Source organism: Aquarana catesbeiana, linkage group LG06 (assembly GCF_042186555.1).
Source record: "Aquarana catesbeiana isolate 2022-GZ linkage group LG06, ASM4218655v1, whole genome shotgun sequence".
NCBI lineage: Eukaryota > Metazoa > Chordata > Amphibia > Anura > Ranidae > Aquarana > Aquarana catesbeiana.
In genome coordinates, this window is record NC_133329.1 from 71706121 (window position 1) to 71725804 (window position 19684).

Here is a 19684-nt window from a genome sequence, read left to right on the forward strand (position 1 = left end):
AATCTACAGTCAACTTGGTAGGGCAAGGGTACAGCAGGGGGACGTCCCCCAAGACAAGCAACTGAAATCCTCCAGTAAGGTTGGAAGTTAGAAGTTAGAACAAAAACAGTCAGTGGCACACCGACTCAAGTGGCCAGGAAAAGTGAGCTGCACATCAAGGAAAGGTGGAGATTATCATCCAGTATTAGCTTGTTGGAATCGTTGAGCCTGCAAGTCCCGCAGTGCCTGGGATCCAGATTGCGAACGTTGCGATGCTTGAGAGGATTTACGAGGAGGCCTAGAGGGACCTAGTTGGGAATGTGAAGGCTGGGCATCAGATTGGGACAGAGGGATATCCAATTGCAGGTCCTGGAGACGTTGTTTTAGACCTGATGGGGAAGTGGCATGGAACTGGCGACCCTGATAGGAGAAGGAGAGTTTAAAGGGGAACCCCCACCTGTATTTGATCTGGTGGGATTGTAGAACTTGGAGATAAGGCTTAAGACCTCGACGCCTGGCAATGGTGACCGGCGAGAGGTCCGCGAATATTTGGAGATGATTGCCTTGAAAAGAAATATCTCGCTGTTCTCGAGCTGACTGTAAGAGTTTCTCCTTGGTCTTATAATAGTGGAATTTAATGATGACGTCCCTTGGGGGGCCTTCGGAAGGTTTAGGGGCCAGTGACCGATGAATGCGGTCAAATTCCAGCCTGTCCACCGGAATTTCAGGGGCCAGTTCTTGGAAGAAAGCGGTGACTGTTCCCTGCAGGTCGGTGATTGTTTCAGGGATTCCGCGAATGCGAAGGTTGTCCCTACGGGCCCTATTTTCCACGTCCTCTAGTTTATCTCTGAGAGCGTCCAATTCTGCGGACATTGGCCAGGTAACAGTATTCTATGGCGCGGAGCGAAGGAATCAATCGTCCATTGCCCTCGCTCACGCGTATGCGCCCCCCCTAGGCCGTATTTTACATATTTAGAGAAAGGGCTCTATTAAAGAAGATGTGTTTGTTAGTTAATAGTCCTGAGGGCCTATGAAGGGGTTGTGAGGGGGTGTCAAGTAAGGCAGATGATGCTTAAAATTCAATGTAAGAGCGGGCAGCCGAATTTGAGAGTCTCTGGAGTACCAAGATGGCCGCCACCCTCCATGAGTAGGCCGAAGCCGGGGACTTTCCTAAGGAGCGGCCGCTGGATGTGGAAGATCGGCTCCTTTGAGGCCCAGAACCCACAGACCAGGACAGGCTCTGCCACACAGGAGGACAGGCACTGCAGGGGTTGTCTCCCAGGGGGTAATAGTACTCACTGCAAAAAAGAAAAAAGTTTGGGACTTTATATGAGGTGCACATGAATATGCACCTCCATCCCTGTGGCGTTGCCAAAAATAGAGAAAAGAGTTTGGGACTTTAAATGAAGTGTGTTTCCAAAAATTGATACAGTGAGCAGGACCTAAGTATGAATACATTGATCCATGTACCAAAGGTAAATGCACATTTCAAAAAGTACTTTATTAAAACATTGTTTTACAATTGTAACCATGTTGCAAGATATAAAAGGAATCAAAATGTTACATTAAGATCATAGCTACAGCAAATTAGCAGCAATAAAAAATACAACAATCAAATCAACAATAGTGGGTACATTAGATTGGTCATTTATTGGTCAATCAATAGAGTTGTCGCACAGTATGCTCGACGCGCTTCGTGAACCATCACTCATCAGGAGCAAACGACAACCATCCATCTATAAGTAACGTATAAATATATATAAGTACCACTGTATTCATAAAAATAAGAATATAGCCAAAATGAGGGCCAAGGGCGAAATTTAGTTGGAATTACTCACAAAATCCGCTACCCCCATGGGCGCCAGGTGCCGACACCAAAGGCGCCATCCAAAAAGTGCCCACCACGGGAGCTGAGGGGGTCACAGCAATGCACACTAGACTTCAGTATTGGACCAGGAAGGGGAAACAAAGTATCCATGAAGAAATCACTGGTGGTCCATTGATCATCCGGGAAGTTCTGTAAGTAGGTATAATATAGTAAATGTTAGTGTTTGTACTGTATACAACCATGTTTACAGGGTAAAATGTTTTATGATGTATTGAGTCCCAAACGGATTCAAACCTAGTATATCAAAAGTATATTTATTTTTTTTATATGTCTTAGACCTTTGCATAATATGAAGCATAGTAATTCATTTGTATATATTGTATATAATTATATCACAAAACCATGAATTTAAATGTATTATAATGATGGATAGTTACACCTATATAAAAACAATAATAAATAGTAAACTGGTAATGGTGTGTCCAACCAATGGAGAGGTGATATGGGGATGTGTAAACAATGCGTGAGTGAAGTGTTGATGTGCAATGTGTGTAAAATGGTATGGGGGCAAAAGCAACAGTGTCCGTTGGTGTTGAGGTGAGCAAAACAAAACTTGCCTTTGGATGGCGTTCACTATGTGCCCTGTAACCAGGGTCACTTCCACTTCATCCACCCAAGTTCATCTTTTTGATTTTTGACATTTCACTCATTTTATATTTTTATATTGTTTGTTTTGCTCACCTCAACACCAACGGACACTGTTGCTTTTGCCCCCACACCATTTTACACACATTGCACACCAACACTTCACTCACGCATTGTTTACACATCCCCATATCACCTCTCCATTGGTTGGACACACCATTACCAGTTTACTATTTATTATTGTTTTTATATAGGTGTAACTATCCATCATTATAATACATTTAAATTCATGGTTTTGTGATATAATTATATACAATATATGCAAATGAATTACTATGCTTCATATTATGCATAGGTCTAAGACATATAAAAACAAATAAATATACTTTTGATATACTAGGTTTGAATCCGTTTGGGACTCAATACATCATAAAACATTTTACCCTGTAAACACGGTTGTATACAGTACAAACACTAAAATTTATTGTATTATACCTACTTACAGAACTTCCCGGATGATCAATGGACCACCAGTGATTTCTTCATGGATACTTTGTTTCCCCTTCCTGGTCCAATACTGCAGTCTAGTGTGCATTGCTGTGGCCCCCTCAGCTCCCGTGGTGGGCACTTTTTGGATGGCGCCTTTGGTGTCGGCACCTGGCGCCCATGGGGGTAGCGGATTTTGTGAGTAATTCCAACTAAATTTCGCCCTTGGCCCTCATTTTGGCTATATTCTTATTTTTATGAATACAGTGGTACTTATATATATTTATACGTTACTTATAGATGGATGGTTGTCGTTTGCTCCTGATGAGTGATGGTTCACGAAACGCGTCAAGCATACTGTGCGACAACTCTATTGATCGACCAATAAATGACCAATCTAATGTACCCACTATTGTTGATTTGATTGTTGTATTTTTTATTGCTGCTAATTTGCTGTAGCTATGATCTTAATGTAACATTTTGATTCCTTTTATATCTTGCAACATGGTTACAATTGTAAATGTTGATGTTTTAATAAAGTACTTTTTGAAATGTGCATTTACCTTTGGTATATGGATCAATGTATTCATACTTAGGTCCTGCTCACTGTATCAATTTTTGGAAAAACACTTCATTTAAAGTCCCAAACTCTTTTCTCTATTTTTGGCATAGTACTCACTGCGGCCCGGATGGACTGAAGCTGAGACCGGCAGGCTCCCTAGAACGGCCGGCTGCGGAGCAGGAGGGATCGGTAATAGGGGGTCCCTCTGGCTGTCTCTCGGCTGACACTCTGCCCGATGTCCTCCGGAGGCGGTTTAATCCACGGCCGAGGCCAGATGCACGCTCGCTCTCCCCGGACCACGGCCTTCAGAGGCAGAAGGACGCCGGGCTGTCTGTAGGCCCCAAGATGGCAGAGGCCGCCGCGCTGTCTAGTCCGACGCCGCTCCGGGCCCAGCTAGCCGCCAAACACACCAGCCCCCTGGAGCAAGTTAAGGAGGATCCAGGCTCGAAGGGCTGCAATCCGGGAGTCCCCAAGGCAAGGATGGGCTGCGGATGGCGGTGGATTGGCTCTGAGTATGGAGAGCTCGGTATCCGCACGTCCTCACAGGTACACTTCCAGGACACGCCCTCTAAGTCATGGTTCTCACTAGAAGCATAACAGCTATTCATGAATATTCTCATTAATAGAACTCCTTAACTTTTCATAGGATACCATATTTGCAACCCTTACCATAATAATATATATGCATTAATAGGTTTTATGAATATCCAAACAATATATTATGAAAATATTATGAAAGAAAAATTATTAGTAAAATACATAAACCAATATATGTAAAGTTATTCACTTAATCATGCATATAAATACTCACAATACCATATAACTTTTACTAATATGATTATTTGTACTTGAGTAATAAAGTTTGTTTATAAGGCAACTTTTTGAATAAGCCCTATCTTTGTTTCTCAGTCCTGAGAGAAGAAAAAAAATATGTCTGTAAGCTCAAGGTTCCCTTCTCTTGTTTATTTGTCTAAGACTTCTCAAGATTTATAACCTGGGAAGATTGTACACTGGGTACTTTAGGGAAAGAAAAAAAAACTCTTGAACAAGTTTCTATTTATAAGTCATGAACTTAGTTTCAACTTTAGAGAGAGAAGAAAAACTAAATTAAAAAATGGCTTCTCTCACAAAATGGCTTTTCTTCACAAAAATAGGGGTAAAAATAATATGATATACATAGGCTTTCTATATTCTTTTAACCTCAATAGTTCTGACAGTGGGTTTAGTAACACTTTAAATAAGATCTTCTGATCTATTTGGATTGGACAACAGTCTATTGTTTATGATAGCACCTGTTATAAAATGGCACTTTAGTCTCTATACTGAAAATATCAGTTCTCCTCCTGTGCCTAGGCACTCCTGTGTCTTGAGCATCATAGCTGTATATCTGTAGTGTGGGATCATCTAAGGTACTGTTTCCTCTCTACATTTGAGAAGAGTAAGATTGGGTGGTGCCACTATTGTGCTGCTAATTGATATACCTAAATATCTTATCTACACAGCGTTGTCTCTCTTAATAAAAAACAAACAGAAAAAATGTGTTAAAGCAATACTATGAATAAAAAAATAAATACATTTCATTTAAAAGTCCAATGCCACGTACACACGACCGGACTTTCCGGCAAACTAGGTCCAAGGGGATTAGTCAAAAATCAATAGTAATGTACATGCTGTATTTTTTTTTAAACATTTTCAGTTTGTATTGCTCTTTATGAACCTATATGGTGTCAGACCTGTATTATTTTACAGTAGTGACTGCACAGTTTTAAAACCCATCCAGGGGTCACATTCGGAGTATGCACCAGTCCAACAATTCATTTTCACCACTATTACATTTTTATTTTTTGAAGAGTAAGTTTGAATTTGGGTATTTGTGGTTATGTTGGTTAATTCTCTGATATTTCTGGATCTCTTATTATTTTCAGATTTTCCGTGGCGTCCTGAAGTTACAGAACTCTCCAATCCAGTTCTGTTATTTGGTCGGTCAGTGACGGTGGAGTGTGAGATCTCTAATTTCTTCCCCGATAACCTGACTGTGACGTGGTATGTGAAGGAGAGAGGAAGTCAGGGATATGTCCCGCTGAATCCGAGGAAACCCTACAAGACCGTGATCTCCCAGCTACAATACTCTGATTCTGGATACTCCTGTAACGCCTCTGTAGAGTTCAACCCATCCTCCTCTCACCATGGGGTTATGTTCATGTGTAAAGTGCAACATCCCAGCCTAGAACATCCTATAGAGAGGATCACCAAACCACTATTCATACCATGTAAGTCTGTGTTTTATTACAGGCTGAACTCCAGTCAGCTATAAACAAAATAAGGCTCGGTTTGCACTGCTGTATGACCCCAAAGCCATGCAACTTGCTTGCGACTTCAGTTCAACTTTCATGCAACTTTGAGGATTTGCAACTTTTTTTTTTTTTAATCTCTTTTTTAATTTTACAAAAAAATATATATTACAACATGTATTTTCAATCTTCAACTTTATCCACTTTAATAGTAGTTGTAACAGATAAAAAACATTCATTCTTCCCCTTAAACCCTTGTGTTGATGGTGTGGTTTGCTGTACCCCTTCGCTTTTCTATCCAGCATCTTGTTATTTTCTTTCTCACTATTCCAGCTGTTCACGCCTTAGGTTGCTCAGAGTCCGTTGTAGGTTCTACTATCCAGCTTGCCCAAACTCCCTCATACTTTTCCTCACATGCTCTATTAGAATACAGTAAAACCTTGGTTTGAGAGTAACTTGGTTTGAGAGCGTTTTGCAAGACAAGCTAAAAATTTTTTTAACAAATTTTGACTTCATATAAAAGTGATGTAAATGTGGTTACATTTAATGAAGGTACAACATTTAGCAACTCACATGGTTGATGATTAACCACTTTAAGACCGAGACTCTTTTTTAGATGTGTTGTTTACAAGTTAAAAACTGTTTTTTTTGCTAGAAAATTACTTAGAACCCCCAAACATTATACATTTTTTTTCTAACGCCCTAGAGAATAAAATGGCAGTCCTTGCAATATTTTCTGTCACACTGTATTTGCGGTCTTACAAGCACACTTTTTTTAAAAAAAATACAGTTTTTTGAATTAAAAAATAAGACAACAGAAAAGTTAGCCCAATTTTTTTTTATATTGTGAAAAATAATGTTACGCCAAGTAAATTGATACCCAACATGTCACGCTTCAAAATTGCGCCCGCTCGTGGAATGGCGATAAACATTTACCCTTAAAAATCTCCATAGCCGACATTTAAAAAATTCTACCGGTTGCATGATTTGCCTTACAGAGGAGGTCTAGGGCTAGAATTATTGCTCTCGCTCTACCGATCGCGGTGATACCTCAAATGTGTGGTTTGAACACTGTTTACCTATGCGGGCACTACTCACGTATGCGTTCGCTTCTGCACGCGAGCTCGGCGAGACAGGACGCATTTAAAAAAAAACTTTCTTATTTATTTTACCTTTTATTTCTTATTTTTACACTGTCTTAAAAAAAATTGTGTCACTTTTATTCCTATTACAAGGAATGTAAACATCGCTTGTAATAAAAAAAAAGCATGACAGGACCTCTTAAATATGAGATCTGGGGTCAAAAAGACCTCAGATCTCATATTTACACTAAAATGCAATAAAAAAATAAAATAAATAAACATTTTGTCATTTTAAAAAATGAAGGAAAAAAATGGCCCTTTAAGAGCTATGGGCGGAAGTGACCTTGCTTCCGCCCTGCAGTGTCATGGAGACGGGTGGGGGGCCATCTTCCCCTCACTTATCTCCATGTCAGGCCACAGGAAGGATCCGATCGCCTCCACCGCTGCCGACTAGACCGGTAATCGGCGGAGGGCACCGGATCGCAGTGGGAGGGGGGCACTCTCCCGCCGCCGATAAAAGTGATCTTGCGGCGAATCTGCCGCAGAGACCACTTTTATCTTATACTGGACCGCCAGCCGAACACGGGGATACCAGGGTTATGGCAGCTAGCGGCTGCCATAATAACAATACCCATTCTCAAATTAGGGATGTACATTGGCGTGCGGCGGTCCAGATGTGGTTAAAAGAGGCACAATCTAAGTATGCAGGTATCCGGGGTAAAGCTGTCCACATAGACCGTCCTCCTCACCACCATCATTGTCGTCCCTTTGTATGACAAGCATGTATCTGGAAGGAATTATGCTTGCAATCCAAGGTTTTACTGTATGTTTCTCTATACAATGGCAAGCTTTTGAAAATATCTAGTGAATGAGGATTTGAATCTTTTGCCAATCATAACCATACGGAGTGTGACACATATCAATGAACTTGCATTTTTTTTTAACCGTTCTGTGATCGAAAAGCTCTTCCAATCCTCATGGTAGAGTATTGCTATTTATAACCATACCTGGTCCCGCTTGCCTTTATAGGTCGGGTCCCTTGTATCAAAAATTGCAGGATGCCCACGTACAAGTCGCATGAGTTGTTCATTGCTCAGAGCATCCCTCAGTCTCTTGGAAGCCATCTTTCTTGCACTGTGAACACAGCTGTAAAATGTTCTTGCTAAGTGGACAATGTACTTTGGGAGGTGACAATGCTTGGGAGGAGATTTTGAGCTGCAGGGATGGGCTGGGCCACACATCAGAAAATGGAATGGGGGTGGAGTATAGGGTTAAAGTGGCAGCCGAAGATGCAAAGATAAGACAAAGAAATGACTTCCTTGCGACTTTTGAGGTTATAACATTGCAGTCAATGGCAATCAGTAGTGCAGGAACTATTTTTTTTTGTCACTGCAGCTTGAGTCGTAGCAATTAAGATGGCACCCATTGAAATTAATATGTGTTGACTGTGTCTGTGTCGCACGTCGCAGCAAGTCTAATGAGAAATCACAGCAGTGTGAACCAGGGCTAATACAACTCTGTATACATTACATCACTAGATGTATTTTATTATTAATTGCAAGCAGTTTAGGTACCTGAGTGTGACTTGGTATCAGCCTCTTGCAGTTACTGTACAGTTCCCAAATATGTAGGAAAATTCTTCTACTTCTGGATACAGAGAAGAGGGATTAGAACACTTGTCAGGTCTTTATTACTGTGTTCCTATTAGGGAGATTCACTTTCTTTGTTTGTCCTGTTTACTATTATCACCGAGAGCGAAAGTGAAGGAAAATCCAAAATTCTGGGTTGTCTCCAGAACAGTAATATAGTGGAAATCTTCCAATGAGGACACTGGAGACAATAGGAATACTAGTTCTGATGACCCTGGTACAGGGATTATCTCACTTTAGAGGGACTTCCTCTCACTCCCTGTTTTGGCTATAGACAAGAAGTGGAGGGAGATCCCCTCAATGGGACACAGATAGAAAAAATAACAGACAGGTGTTATAACATCCCTCCCCCCCTCAACTATATTCACACTTAAAAAAAAAGTTTTGCAATTAGTTCTACAACATACTTTAATGTATACATTTAACTGTTTCCTGAGAATTCTGCTTTAAACTTTATGAAACGTATTCTAATGATCCCTTGGATTTCACCCAGAAATCTGACATCCATACTTATGCCCCGTACACACGAGCGGAATTTCCGTCGGAAAAATCTTGGATGGTTTTTTTCCGACGGGATTCCGCTCAAACTTGCCTTGCATACACACGGTCACACAAAAGTCCTCTGAACTTTCGACCGTCAAGAACGCGGTGACGTACAACACTACAAAGAGCCGAGGAAATGAAGTTCAATGCTTCCGAGCATGCGTCAAATTGTTTCCGAGCATGCGTAGGAATTTTGCGCATCGGAATTGCTACAGACTAATGCATTTTCGGATAGGAACTTTTTCCGACCGAAAAATAGAGAACCTGCTCTCAATCTTTTGCTGGCGGAAATGCTGCCAGCAAAAGTCCGATGGAGCATACACATGGTCGCATTTTCTGACCAAAAGCTCACATCGGTCTTTTTCTGGCGGCATTTCCGATCGTGTGTACGCGGCATTAGATGTGGGCCTGGTCTGCTGAAGTTTTGGTTTTCAAAAATAAAATGACAAAATATGTTCTTTACCCTAGCTAGCTAACACATGAAAGTCTTAGACCAGAAGCTGGTTAATTGATTTGACTGATGACATCCTCGCCTAGCTTGATGAGCCCGTTCACACCGCATGCATTGGACTGTGCTAGGTAGCCAGTCCCAATGCATAGTCAAAAAGTTGTGTTCCCTTCCATACCACCACATGTAAAAAAGTAAGAAATGCAGTACTTTTTTTAGCACTACTATGTGAAGGAACAGTTATGCCGCGTACACACGAGCGAACTTTCCGTTGGAATGAACTCTGACGGTCTTTCCGATGGAGTTGCGCTGAAATGAACTTGCCTACACATGATCACACCAAAGTCCGATCGTTTAGAATGCGATGACGTACGACGGGACTAGAAAAGGGAAGTTCAATAGCCAGTAGCCAATAGCTGCCCTTGCGTTGTTTTTGGTTCGTTGGAATAGCATACAGACGAACGGTTTTCTCGATAGGAATTGAGTCAGTTGGAAAAATTTAGAACTTGTTCTATTTCTAGGTCCATCAGAATTTTCGACAGAAAAAGTCAGATGAAGCATACATGCGATCGGAATGTCCGACAGGATGATTCCATCTGACTTTTTCTGCTGGAAAGTCCGCTCTTGTGTACGCGGCCTTAGTGCTTCACTTGGTAAATGCAGTGATGTACTACACATTTGGTGGTTCGGCCTGAAGTTGACCGCAATTTGGTTCAGAAAGTTTGGCCTCCTTCAAACCTTGATTCCTATAGAAGTCTCAAAAGACACCAGGATGACCCTTCTTCAATATATGATTCCAGGCTTTCTCTCCTGCCAACAGAAATGATCTACATATTTGTTTCTGACTGCTAAACAGACAAGAGCCAAAATCAATTTCCAAAAGGTTAAGGAACGTATGAATAGGGAGCCAGTTCATGGGAAACGATCCAGTATTCTCGAGGACTTGCAAGCGAAATACCTAAAAATATGGAAATTGTGGCTTAGATATGCTTTTCCATTTTTGAAAACTTCTAGCTGAGATATTTATAGTCCTGTGTTGTCCCTGTTCCCTGACCTCTATTTCTAACCACTTAACTTAAGTTGCCTTGATTCATCAATTCCCCCCCGCCAGACATTCTCACCCCCCCCCCCTTGAGTTTCTCCTGTATATATTTTTCCTTTTCCCATCCCTTCCTCTACCCCCTTTCCCAATCTCTTTTTTCCCAGACCTACATTTTTAAACCAGTGGATTATGCCATACATTCGTATGAACATCTTTAGTATATTAAATGAATTGATGAATGTTGTTCAAAAGTATTTCAAAATTCCATTTGCTTTTAACATTCGCTTTTGGAATGAATTTTACACTGTTAGAAATTTGCTTGTTTACAAAAAAATTTCCATTCTGCTTCTTCAAATTTTGTTGTCACTAGGGTCAAAGAGGAAGATTGCTTTGACACCACTAATGAATAGAAATTTGAAGGAATGTTAAAAAAAAACCTGATTTTTTAAATTAAATTCACAGGTCCAAATAACCACTTCAACAAATGTCCAGATTCTTTGATTCAGGTGTGCCATCCTAAAAAATGCCCATGTTTGTCACCACCACCTCCACTCATGCAGGTATATGCTCACCTTCCAAGATGAATCTTCAAATTATAAAAAGCCCTCCTTAAAGCTGGGACAAGTTCTATTGGAAGATTCAGCCTTATTAGACCATATGCTCAACCAAGTTAAATCCCAGGCAATGGCACACAATAAAAATAAAATATGTATTTAAATATAAAATATTTATTATTCATTTTTTTTATTTTGAGTCATTGTCTGGGATTTTCCTTGGTTGAGTATATGGTGGAATAAGGTTGTCCCAGCTTTATGGAAGACTCCACACTCCAGACTTTTTATAATTTGAAGGTCCATCTTGGAAGGTGAGCGTATACCCACATGAGTGGGGGTGCTGGTGAATACATGGGCACGTTTGAGGGTGGCACACCTGAATTGAAGAATCTGGGCATTTGTTGAAGTCATTTTTTGGACTGATGGACACCAATGTTTTAGCGTGGTTCCTTTGCAGTACATTTTTTCATAACTTCTGTTTTGTTTATATATTTGCAAAAATAATAGAAGTATACACTGCGCTAAATTCAAAAAGTATATGGTGCGGAGCGGCTACATACGGGGTGACAACAACCAAAGAATCATGTGAAAGTAAAATGTAGCGCATAAATTGTGCAAAAAGTCTTCGATCAAGAAAACAACTAAAATACAGTAAACAAATGTCCACAAATGATAAACATAACAATGGTAAAACTTATAAGTCTCTCAATATAGGTGAAAAAAAGGTCCAGTAAGTGAAAATAAAAAACAAATAACATGGAGTGTCCCACTGAAAATGGTACGTGGATGTAAGACGACAGATGTTGTAACACGGGTAAATCATCAGATCTTCCCCAAGCTGTATCTCACAACTGCATGTGACTTAGTAAAGTTGGTGTGTAAGAAACTCTTACCAGATACATTGGACTCCCTTGTCAGCGACAGGGAGTCACTCGAGCGGGTTGCCTCTCAGGGCCTGAAAGCGGACATCACAGCTCTGCGAACCTTCTGGGTCAAACTCTGCGTGGATCTCCCGGGGCCGCCAGGTGGGTCCTCCCAAAGGATGGCCAAGGTGCGAACCAGAGGGAACCGTGCGTCACGTGAAAAAACACCAGCCCGCAGACAACCAAATAACCTGTCTAATAGTATGTGTTAAAAGCAGGGCCCTGCTTTTAACACATACTGTTAGACAGGTTATTTGGTTGTCTGCGGGCTGGTGTTTTTTCACGTGACGCACGGTTCCCTCTGGTTCGCACCTTGGCCATCCTTTGGGAGGACCCACCTGGCGGCCCCGGGAGATCCACGCAGAGTTTGACCCAGAAGGTTCGCAGAGCTGTGATGTCCGCTTTCAGGCCCTGAGAGGCAACCCGCTCGAGTGACTCCCTGTCGCTGACAAGGGAGTCCAATGTATCTGGTAAGAGTTTCTTACACACCAACTTTACTAAGTCACATGCAGTTGTGAGATACAGCTTGGGGAAGATCTGATGATTTACCCGTGTTACAACATCTGTCGTCTTACATCCACTTACCATTTTCAGTGGGACACTCCATGTTATTTGTTTTTTATTTTCACTTACTGGACCTTTTTTTCACCTATATTGAGAGACTTATAAGTTTTACCATTGTTATGTTTATCATTTGTGGACATTTGTTTACTGTATTTTAGTTGTTTTCTTGATCGAAGACTTTTTGCACAATTTATGCGCTACATTTTACTTTCACTTGTTTATATATTTGAACATTTTGGTTTATTATTTTATTGTAGCACGGTGCATTTGTATATATACATATTCTGGCAGAGTTTTTAATTTTGAAACCCCATTGCTTTCATATTGCTATTTACTGGAGTGAGTGTGATATTTTTATTTACATTAAATTCTACTAGTATATACAGTAGACTTAAAGCTTTAATAATGAGCCACAACTACAGAATGCACCTCGCTGAGTGCAACATGTGTGAAAACAAATTATATTGCATGGAAAAAGCATTGGATGGATAAAAACAAATTCAATGTTTTCTTTTACAATTGACATTAACAATCCCAGTGCATACATGGCAATCTTACAGTGTAGTTCTTTGTTTGCCTTACCCTGTAATGACGGGCTCACATGATGTAGCTGCAGTTTGTAGTGTCATGGCTGATCAGTTCCATTATGTCCATATATTCATTCACCTAGCTTGTCCCTGTTTGCAAAAGGGGCAAGACAGCTTATTGTTCTGGGTATACTACGTCCAGTCCATTGCCTTTACTTCTGTGTTGCATTACAAATATGTAAGGGCTAATGTGATGAAAACACATCTCTTCTAGCATGGTGATCTCTCTGTGAATGTTCTGCCTGTTTGTGGCTGTGTCAGATAAAATTACCACACCTGCACTAGTTCTAGACTGAGAGACCCAGGGATTGTGGGATTTGTAGTTTCTTCAAAGGAAGTGTCAGCTCTTAAACTCCAGACAGAGGACATGCATTAATCTGTACAGTAGCGTGCCTCATGTCAAATGAAAAAAACAAAGTGCTGACACTAAAATGTAAAGACTTACTTTACTCTAGGTTGTGTATTCAGGGCAACGAAAGCCACCATGACACTATATGATCAATGCATATCTTATGCTGGTAAAGAACACAAGGTGCAAATAAGAAGGTTTATAATGCCTTTAAAATGGTTGTAAACCCACAGAAAAAAACCCTGCAAGACAAAAGGCATAATGAGCTAGTTATGAAATACTTACCTTAGATCAAAGCCCCCGCAGCGGTCCCGGCACACTGCTCTGCCCGGCAACATGTCTCCTGAAGTTATTTCCAGGTATCGCGGTGCTGTGATTGGCCGGAGCCGCGATGACGTAACTCCTGCACATGCGCGTGGGAGCCGCCAATAACGACACATCAGCTGAAGTATGACGATGACGTTGGCTCATGTTAATACAGGGGATATCTCCTAAACTGTGCAGGTTTAGGAGATATCCACGCTAGCTACAGGTAAGCCTTAATATAGGCTTACCTGTAGTGAAAAGTGGTCTGTAAGGGTTTACAACCACTTTAACCCCTTTCCCACCAGCCGCCGCAGTTGTACTGCGGCAGGTTGGCTCCCCTGGGCGAACCAACGTAGCTGTTTGTCGGTTCTATTTTCGACCACTAGTTGGCGCGTGCGCACCACTGGAGGAGTGACACCGCAGTGCCAACCTGGAGTCGATGCACGTGCCCAGCGGTCGCGATGACCACCGGGCACCAGCGATCGCTCCACACAGAGACAGAACGGAGATCTGTCAATGTAAACAGACAGATCTCCGTGCTGTCAGGGGTGAGGAGAGTGATTTGTTGTTCATACTAAGTATGAACAATGATCGGTCTCCTCACCCAGGCAGTCCCATCCCCCCACAGTTAGAATCACTCCCTAGGGAACACAGTTAAGCCCTTGATCGCCCCCTAGTGTTAACCCCTTCCCTGCTAGTGACATTTACACAGTAATCAGTGCATTTTTATAGCACTGATCGCTGTATAGATGCCAATGGTCCCAAAAATGTGTCAAAAGTGTCCGATCTCTCCGACATAATGTCACAGTCCCGATAAAAATTGCTGATTACCGTTATTACTAGTAAACAAAATTATAATAATAAAAATGCCATAAATCTTTCCCCTATTTTGTAGATGCTATAACTTTTGCACAAACCAATCAATATACACTTATTGTGATTTTTATTACCAAAAATATGTAGAAAAATACATATTGGCCTAAACTGAGGAAAAAATTTGCTTTTAAAAGAAAAAATTAGGGTATTTATTATAGCAAAAAGTACAAAATATTGTGGGTTTTTTTCAAAATTGGTGCTCTTTTTTTGTTTATAGCGCAGAAAATAAAAACCACAGAGATGATAAAATACCACCAAAAGAAAGCTCTATTTGTGGGAAAAAAAGGACGTCAATTTTGTTTGGGTACAACGTCACATGACCGCGCAATTGTCAGTTAAAGCGACGCAGTGCCGTATCGCAAAAAATGGCCTGGTCATTGAGCAGCCAAATCTTCATGGCTGAAGTGGTTAAAGCCATCACTAGTTGTTGCACAATTCACATCATATTGTACTTTTTATACTACTACCTAATTATAGGCTATGTTTGTAGATTCCATTTCAAGTTATAGTTACATTTCATTTCCAAGTACCTGATTCTGGTTTTGTTTATTTTCAGCGGCCCCGATGGTAACAGATTCAGTGAAATTAAATCCATGTGAACCTGAGGAGGTGCTATGCTCTGTGCGCCTGGAGAAGTTCTTTCCCAAGAACATTAATCTTACATGGACATTTGGAGAAAACGAATACAGTCTATACACACCAAAGAAAACTCTTCTAGTAGACGATGAAGTGGAAACATTCGGTGTTATCAGTGAGTGCAAAATTCCCTGGAGACAGCTGAAATTTCCTGTACGGGTCACCTGGGAACACGAGTCTATGGCAGAACCTCAATCTAAAGAGCTACTTGGACCAGGTAATGACCACAGAACACAAGGTAAAAATGTGCCATCAGTAGCACAAGGGATCATTTATTTATTACAGGAACTTATATAGCACCATCAATTTATGTAGCGCTTTACATATATTATACATTCACATCAGTCCCTGCCCTCAAGGAGTTTACAATCTAAGGTCCCTAACTCACATTCATACATACTAGGGCCAATTTACACAAGAGCCAATTAACCTACCAGCATGTCTTTGGAGGGTGGGAGGAAACCCTTGCAGGTACAGGGAGAACATGCAAACTCCATGCAGATAGTGTAATGGTTGGGATTCGAATCAGTGAACCTAGTGCATCTATGTGGTAGTGCTAGCCACCGGGCAATCTTCACAGCCCCCCCCCCCCCACACACACACACACACACCTCTTTATATGAAAAGAAAACATAAACCTCTTTGAAGGCTTAGAGAACATAAAGTATTACTAAACTCACAACCTGCAGTCACTATATCTGGTCTCCCACAGTACACAGAACACAGAAATTCAATATTTTAGTAAATATAAACTGCTAAATACCTTTTCTCCTTAGCAGTATATAGCAGTCTTGTGCCTTCTATTAGTTCCTAGTAAAGCTTGTAGGAGGAGTTTTCATTCTCCCCTCTCTGTCTGGACAGTGCTGATTGGCCCTGTGCTGATCACATGCACCCTCCCAAGAAAAAAAAACTATCTCGCAATACACACCAAACTGAGCATGCCCGACCACTGGCTCTGTAAATATCAGGTTCTTTTTTTGAGACAGTGGAACAAAGGACAGAGGATGATCAGAGAAGACAGGATCAAACAGCCTTTATACACAATGCAAAGGATTAACCCCTTAGGTTCCACAGTGTGTATAACAAGCATGCTTTACTGCATATACAGACTGATTTTACTGTTGTGGGTTTAGTAACATCTTCTGATCTATTTGGATTGGACAACAGTCTGTTGTTTATGATAGCACCTGTTATAAAATGGCACTTTAGTCTCTATACTGAAAATATCAGTTCTCCTCCTGTGCCTAGGCACTCCTGTGTCTTCTTGAACATCATAGCTGTATATCTGTAGTGTGGTATCATCTAAGGTATTGTTTCCTCTATTAATCTCACTACATTTGAGAAGAGTGAGATTTGGTGGAGCCACTATTGTGCTGCTCATTGATATCCTTAAATATCTGATCTACACAGTGGTGTCTCTATTAATAAAAAACAAACAGAAAAAAATGTGTTAAAGCAATACTATGAATACAAAAATTAAAGAAAATAAATTTCAATGAAACGTCTTATGCCCCGTACACACGGTCGCACATTGATCGGACATTCCGACAACAAAATCCGTTGTTTTTTTCCGACTGATGTTGGCTCAAACTTGTCTTGCATACACACAGTCACACAAAGTTGTCGGAAAATCCGATCGTTCTGAACGTGGTGACGTAAAACACGTACGTCAGGACTATAAATGGGGCAGTAGCCAATAGCTTTCGTCTCTTTATTTATTCTGAGCATGTGTGGCGCTTTGTGCGTCCGATTTGTGTACACACAATCGGAATTTGAACGATCGGATTTTGTTGTCAGAAAATTTAATAGCCTGCTCTCAAACTTTGTGTGTCAGAAATTCTGATGGAAAAAGTCTGATGGAGCCCACACACGGTCGGAATTTCCGACAACAAGCTCCGATCGCACATATTCTGTCGGAAAGTTCGAACGTGTAAGGCTGCATTTACGAGTGTTTTCAGCTCGTAAAACGCTCGTCTCAAAAGCTCCAAAACGCCCAACAAGCAAAATCCCATTAATTTAAATGGACCCTGTTCACATCTGAGCGTTCTGTTGCCTGAAACAAAACGCCTGAAGCTCAAAAAAAATACATGAGCTTCTTTTTAGGCAGATTACATTCGTTTTTCTGCTTTTTACATTGGTGACCTTTTGACCTGTACAAAATCGCACCAAAAACACGGTAAATAGCGCTGCAAAATCTCAGTAAAATCACGCGACTTTCAGCCTGAAAACGAAATGCTCAGGTGTGCCTGCAGCCCTGTGCACCATATATAATGCAAGAGGCCACCAGTACAATAATTTACTGCATTCATCCATCCAATATGATCCATGTAATCACTCGTGACCTCCCTACACTCACCAGACAACATCGACCCTCTGCTGTATAGCACGAGAGTCACCCTCACTTGTAAATATCACCCTCCCGGGTGACTCCAATGTCCTCCTTGGTCTCTCTGTATCTGTATTCCAGATCCTCCTTCAGTCCTCACCAGTCAGCCTATCATACAAATAGTTGGCATCCTCCTCTAGAGCAGCTTTGACATTTCATGTTTAATTCAGTGTTTGAAAAATGTTCTTTGTTTCCATCACTTCCTGTGGATTATATCCCAGCACTGACCCCGCTACTCCACTGATCTCTAACTGCTTATTTGGCCTGATGCATTTTGAAAACAAGAGGTCAGCTGCTCAGGAGGGCCGCTATTCTGAAAATGCTTTGCATTTTCTGAATGAATGTAAAATGTTCTCTGATTGGACAAGGTGAAGAGTGAGGCCACTGCCCTGCCTCTATACTTCATCCATTCAGAGAATGCTTTGCACTCATTCAGAAAATGCAAAGCATTCCCTGGGTGGCACAGTGGTGTAGTGGTAGCACTCTCGCCTAGCAGTAAGAAGGGTCGCTGGTTCGAATCCCACCCACGACACTACCTGCCTGGAGTTTGCATGTTCTCCCTGTGCCTGCGTGGGTTTCCTCCGGGTACTCCGGTTTCCTCCCACACTCCAAAGACATGCTGGTAGGTTAATTGGATCCTGTCTAAATTGTCCCTAGTATGTATGAATGTGAGTTAGGGACCGTAGATTGTAAGCTCCTTGAGGGTAGGGACTGATGTGAATGTACAATGTATATGTAAAGCGCTGCGTAAATTGACGGCGCTATATAAGTACCTGAAATAAATAAATAAATTCCCTGAATGGCATCCATGCTTAGTGCCTGACCTCCTGCATTGAGTATGCATCAGGACCTGGATGGATGGATGGGGAGATCACTCTAGTAGTGGTATCTACTTCAGTAATTTCCAGCTTCAAGGGGTATAGAATATACATAGTTACATTGATCCAAGCTGGACCCATGTAGCTATGTGAAAATATACCATATCTGGAATTCATCTTTAAAGTAACCTGGTTGATAACATTATTACATTCTGATTGCTTTACAGATTTTCCTTGGTGCCCCCAAATTGAAGCACTAGATACACCTTACCTGATCCTCAACACTGAATGCAAAATACAGTGTAGAATCTCTGGATATTTCCCTAATGATCTGACCGTCAATTGGTTTAAAGAAGAGGAAGAGTCAAGGCAGCTTGTTCTTGTTACTAATGGCATAAAGATTCCTCAACCTCAGAGACAGCCAGATAACACATACAGCTGTACAGCCAGTCTACACTTCACCCCAACACGAATGGACCACAGATTAGTATTCATCTGCAAAGTAGGACATCCCAGTCTGAAGGAGCCAAAAGAAGAAAGAATAGGACCTCTCCAAATAGTGGGTGAGTGATCTGAATTAGCAAATAATGTGCATCCTGGCTGCACATTAGCATTTATATGATGAAGAACGTACAGTGAAACTAAATGCTTTTTTTTTTGCTTTAAAATAATCAATATGTTATACTTACCTGCTCTGTGCAATTATATTGCACAGAGCAGTCTCTTACCTCCTCTCCTGCAGTCCCCCACAGGTGCTCTCCGCTTCTTCTTATGGGTGCCCCTTAAGCACACAGTCCGGAACACTCAGAGCCAGGCTGTGTGCATCTATAGACACACACAGCATGGTTTGGCCTTGCCCCTGCTTCTTCCTCATGGGAGTTTGACTGACAGCAACAGAAGCCTATGACTCCCACTGCTGTCTATGTCTCCTGTGAGACCAGGAAGGGGGAGGAGCGGTGCTGCAGAAGGGACATCGCTGAAACAGTGAGGGGGTGGGGAGTATGACAGGTGTAGTGGAGAATTTCTTACCTTAATGCATAGAAAACATTAAGGTAAAAAACTTTTTAACTTTAGAACCACTTTAAGAAAGAAATGATGAAATGATGTCTGGGTGGGCATAAAGTCTGGGG

General features: G+C 41.3%; 1 protein-coding gene across 2 annotated transcripts in view; it reads left to right on the forward strand.

Moving 5' to 3' along the window:
• LOC141148597 (uncharacterized) overlaps nucleotides 1–19165 on the forward strand; it is a 406627-nt gene extending 387462 nt beyond the window's left edge. Inside the window, exon 17 of one of the 2 annotated variants that reach the window (XM_073636195.1) lies at nucleotides 18782–19165. In XM_073636195.1, the coding sequence (XP_073492296.1) occupies nucleotides 18782–19125 (344 nt within the window). In that variant the 3' untranslated portion in view covers nucleotides 19126–19165. Of the gene's footprint in view, nucleotides 1–5425; nucleotides 5836–18781 lie in introns of those variants that run through there. The other variant, XM_073636194.1, reaches the window with a different exon arrangement.
• Nucleotides 19166–19684: the final 519 nt, after the last annotated feature.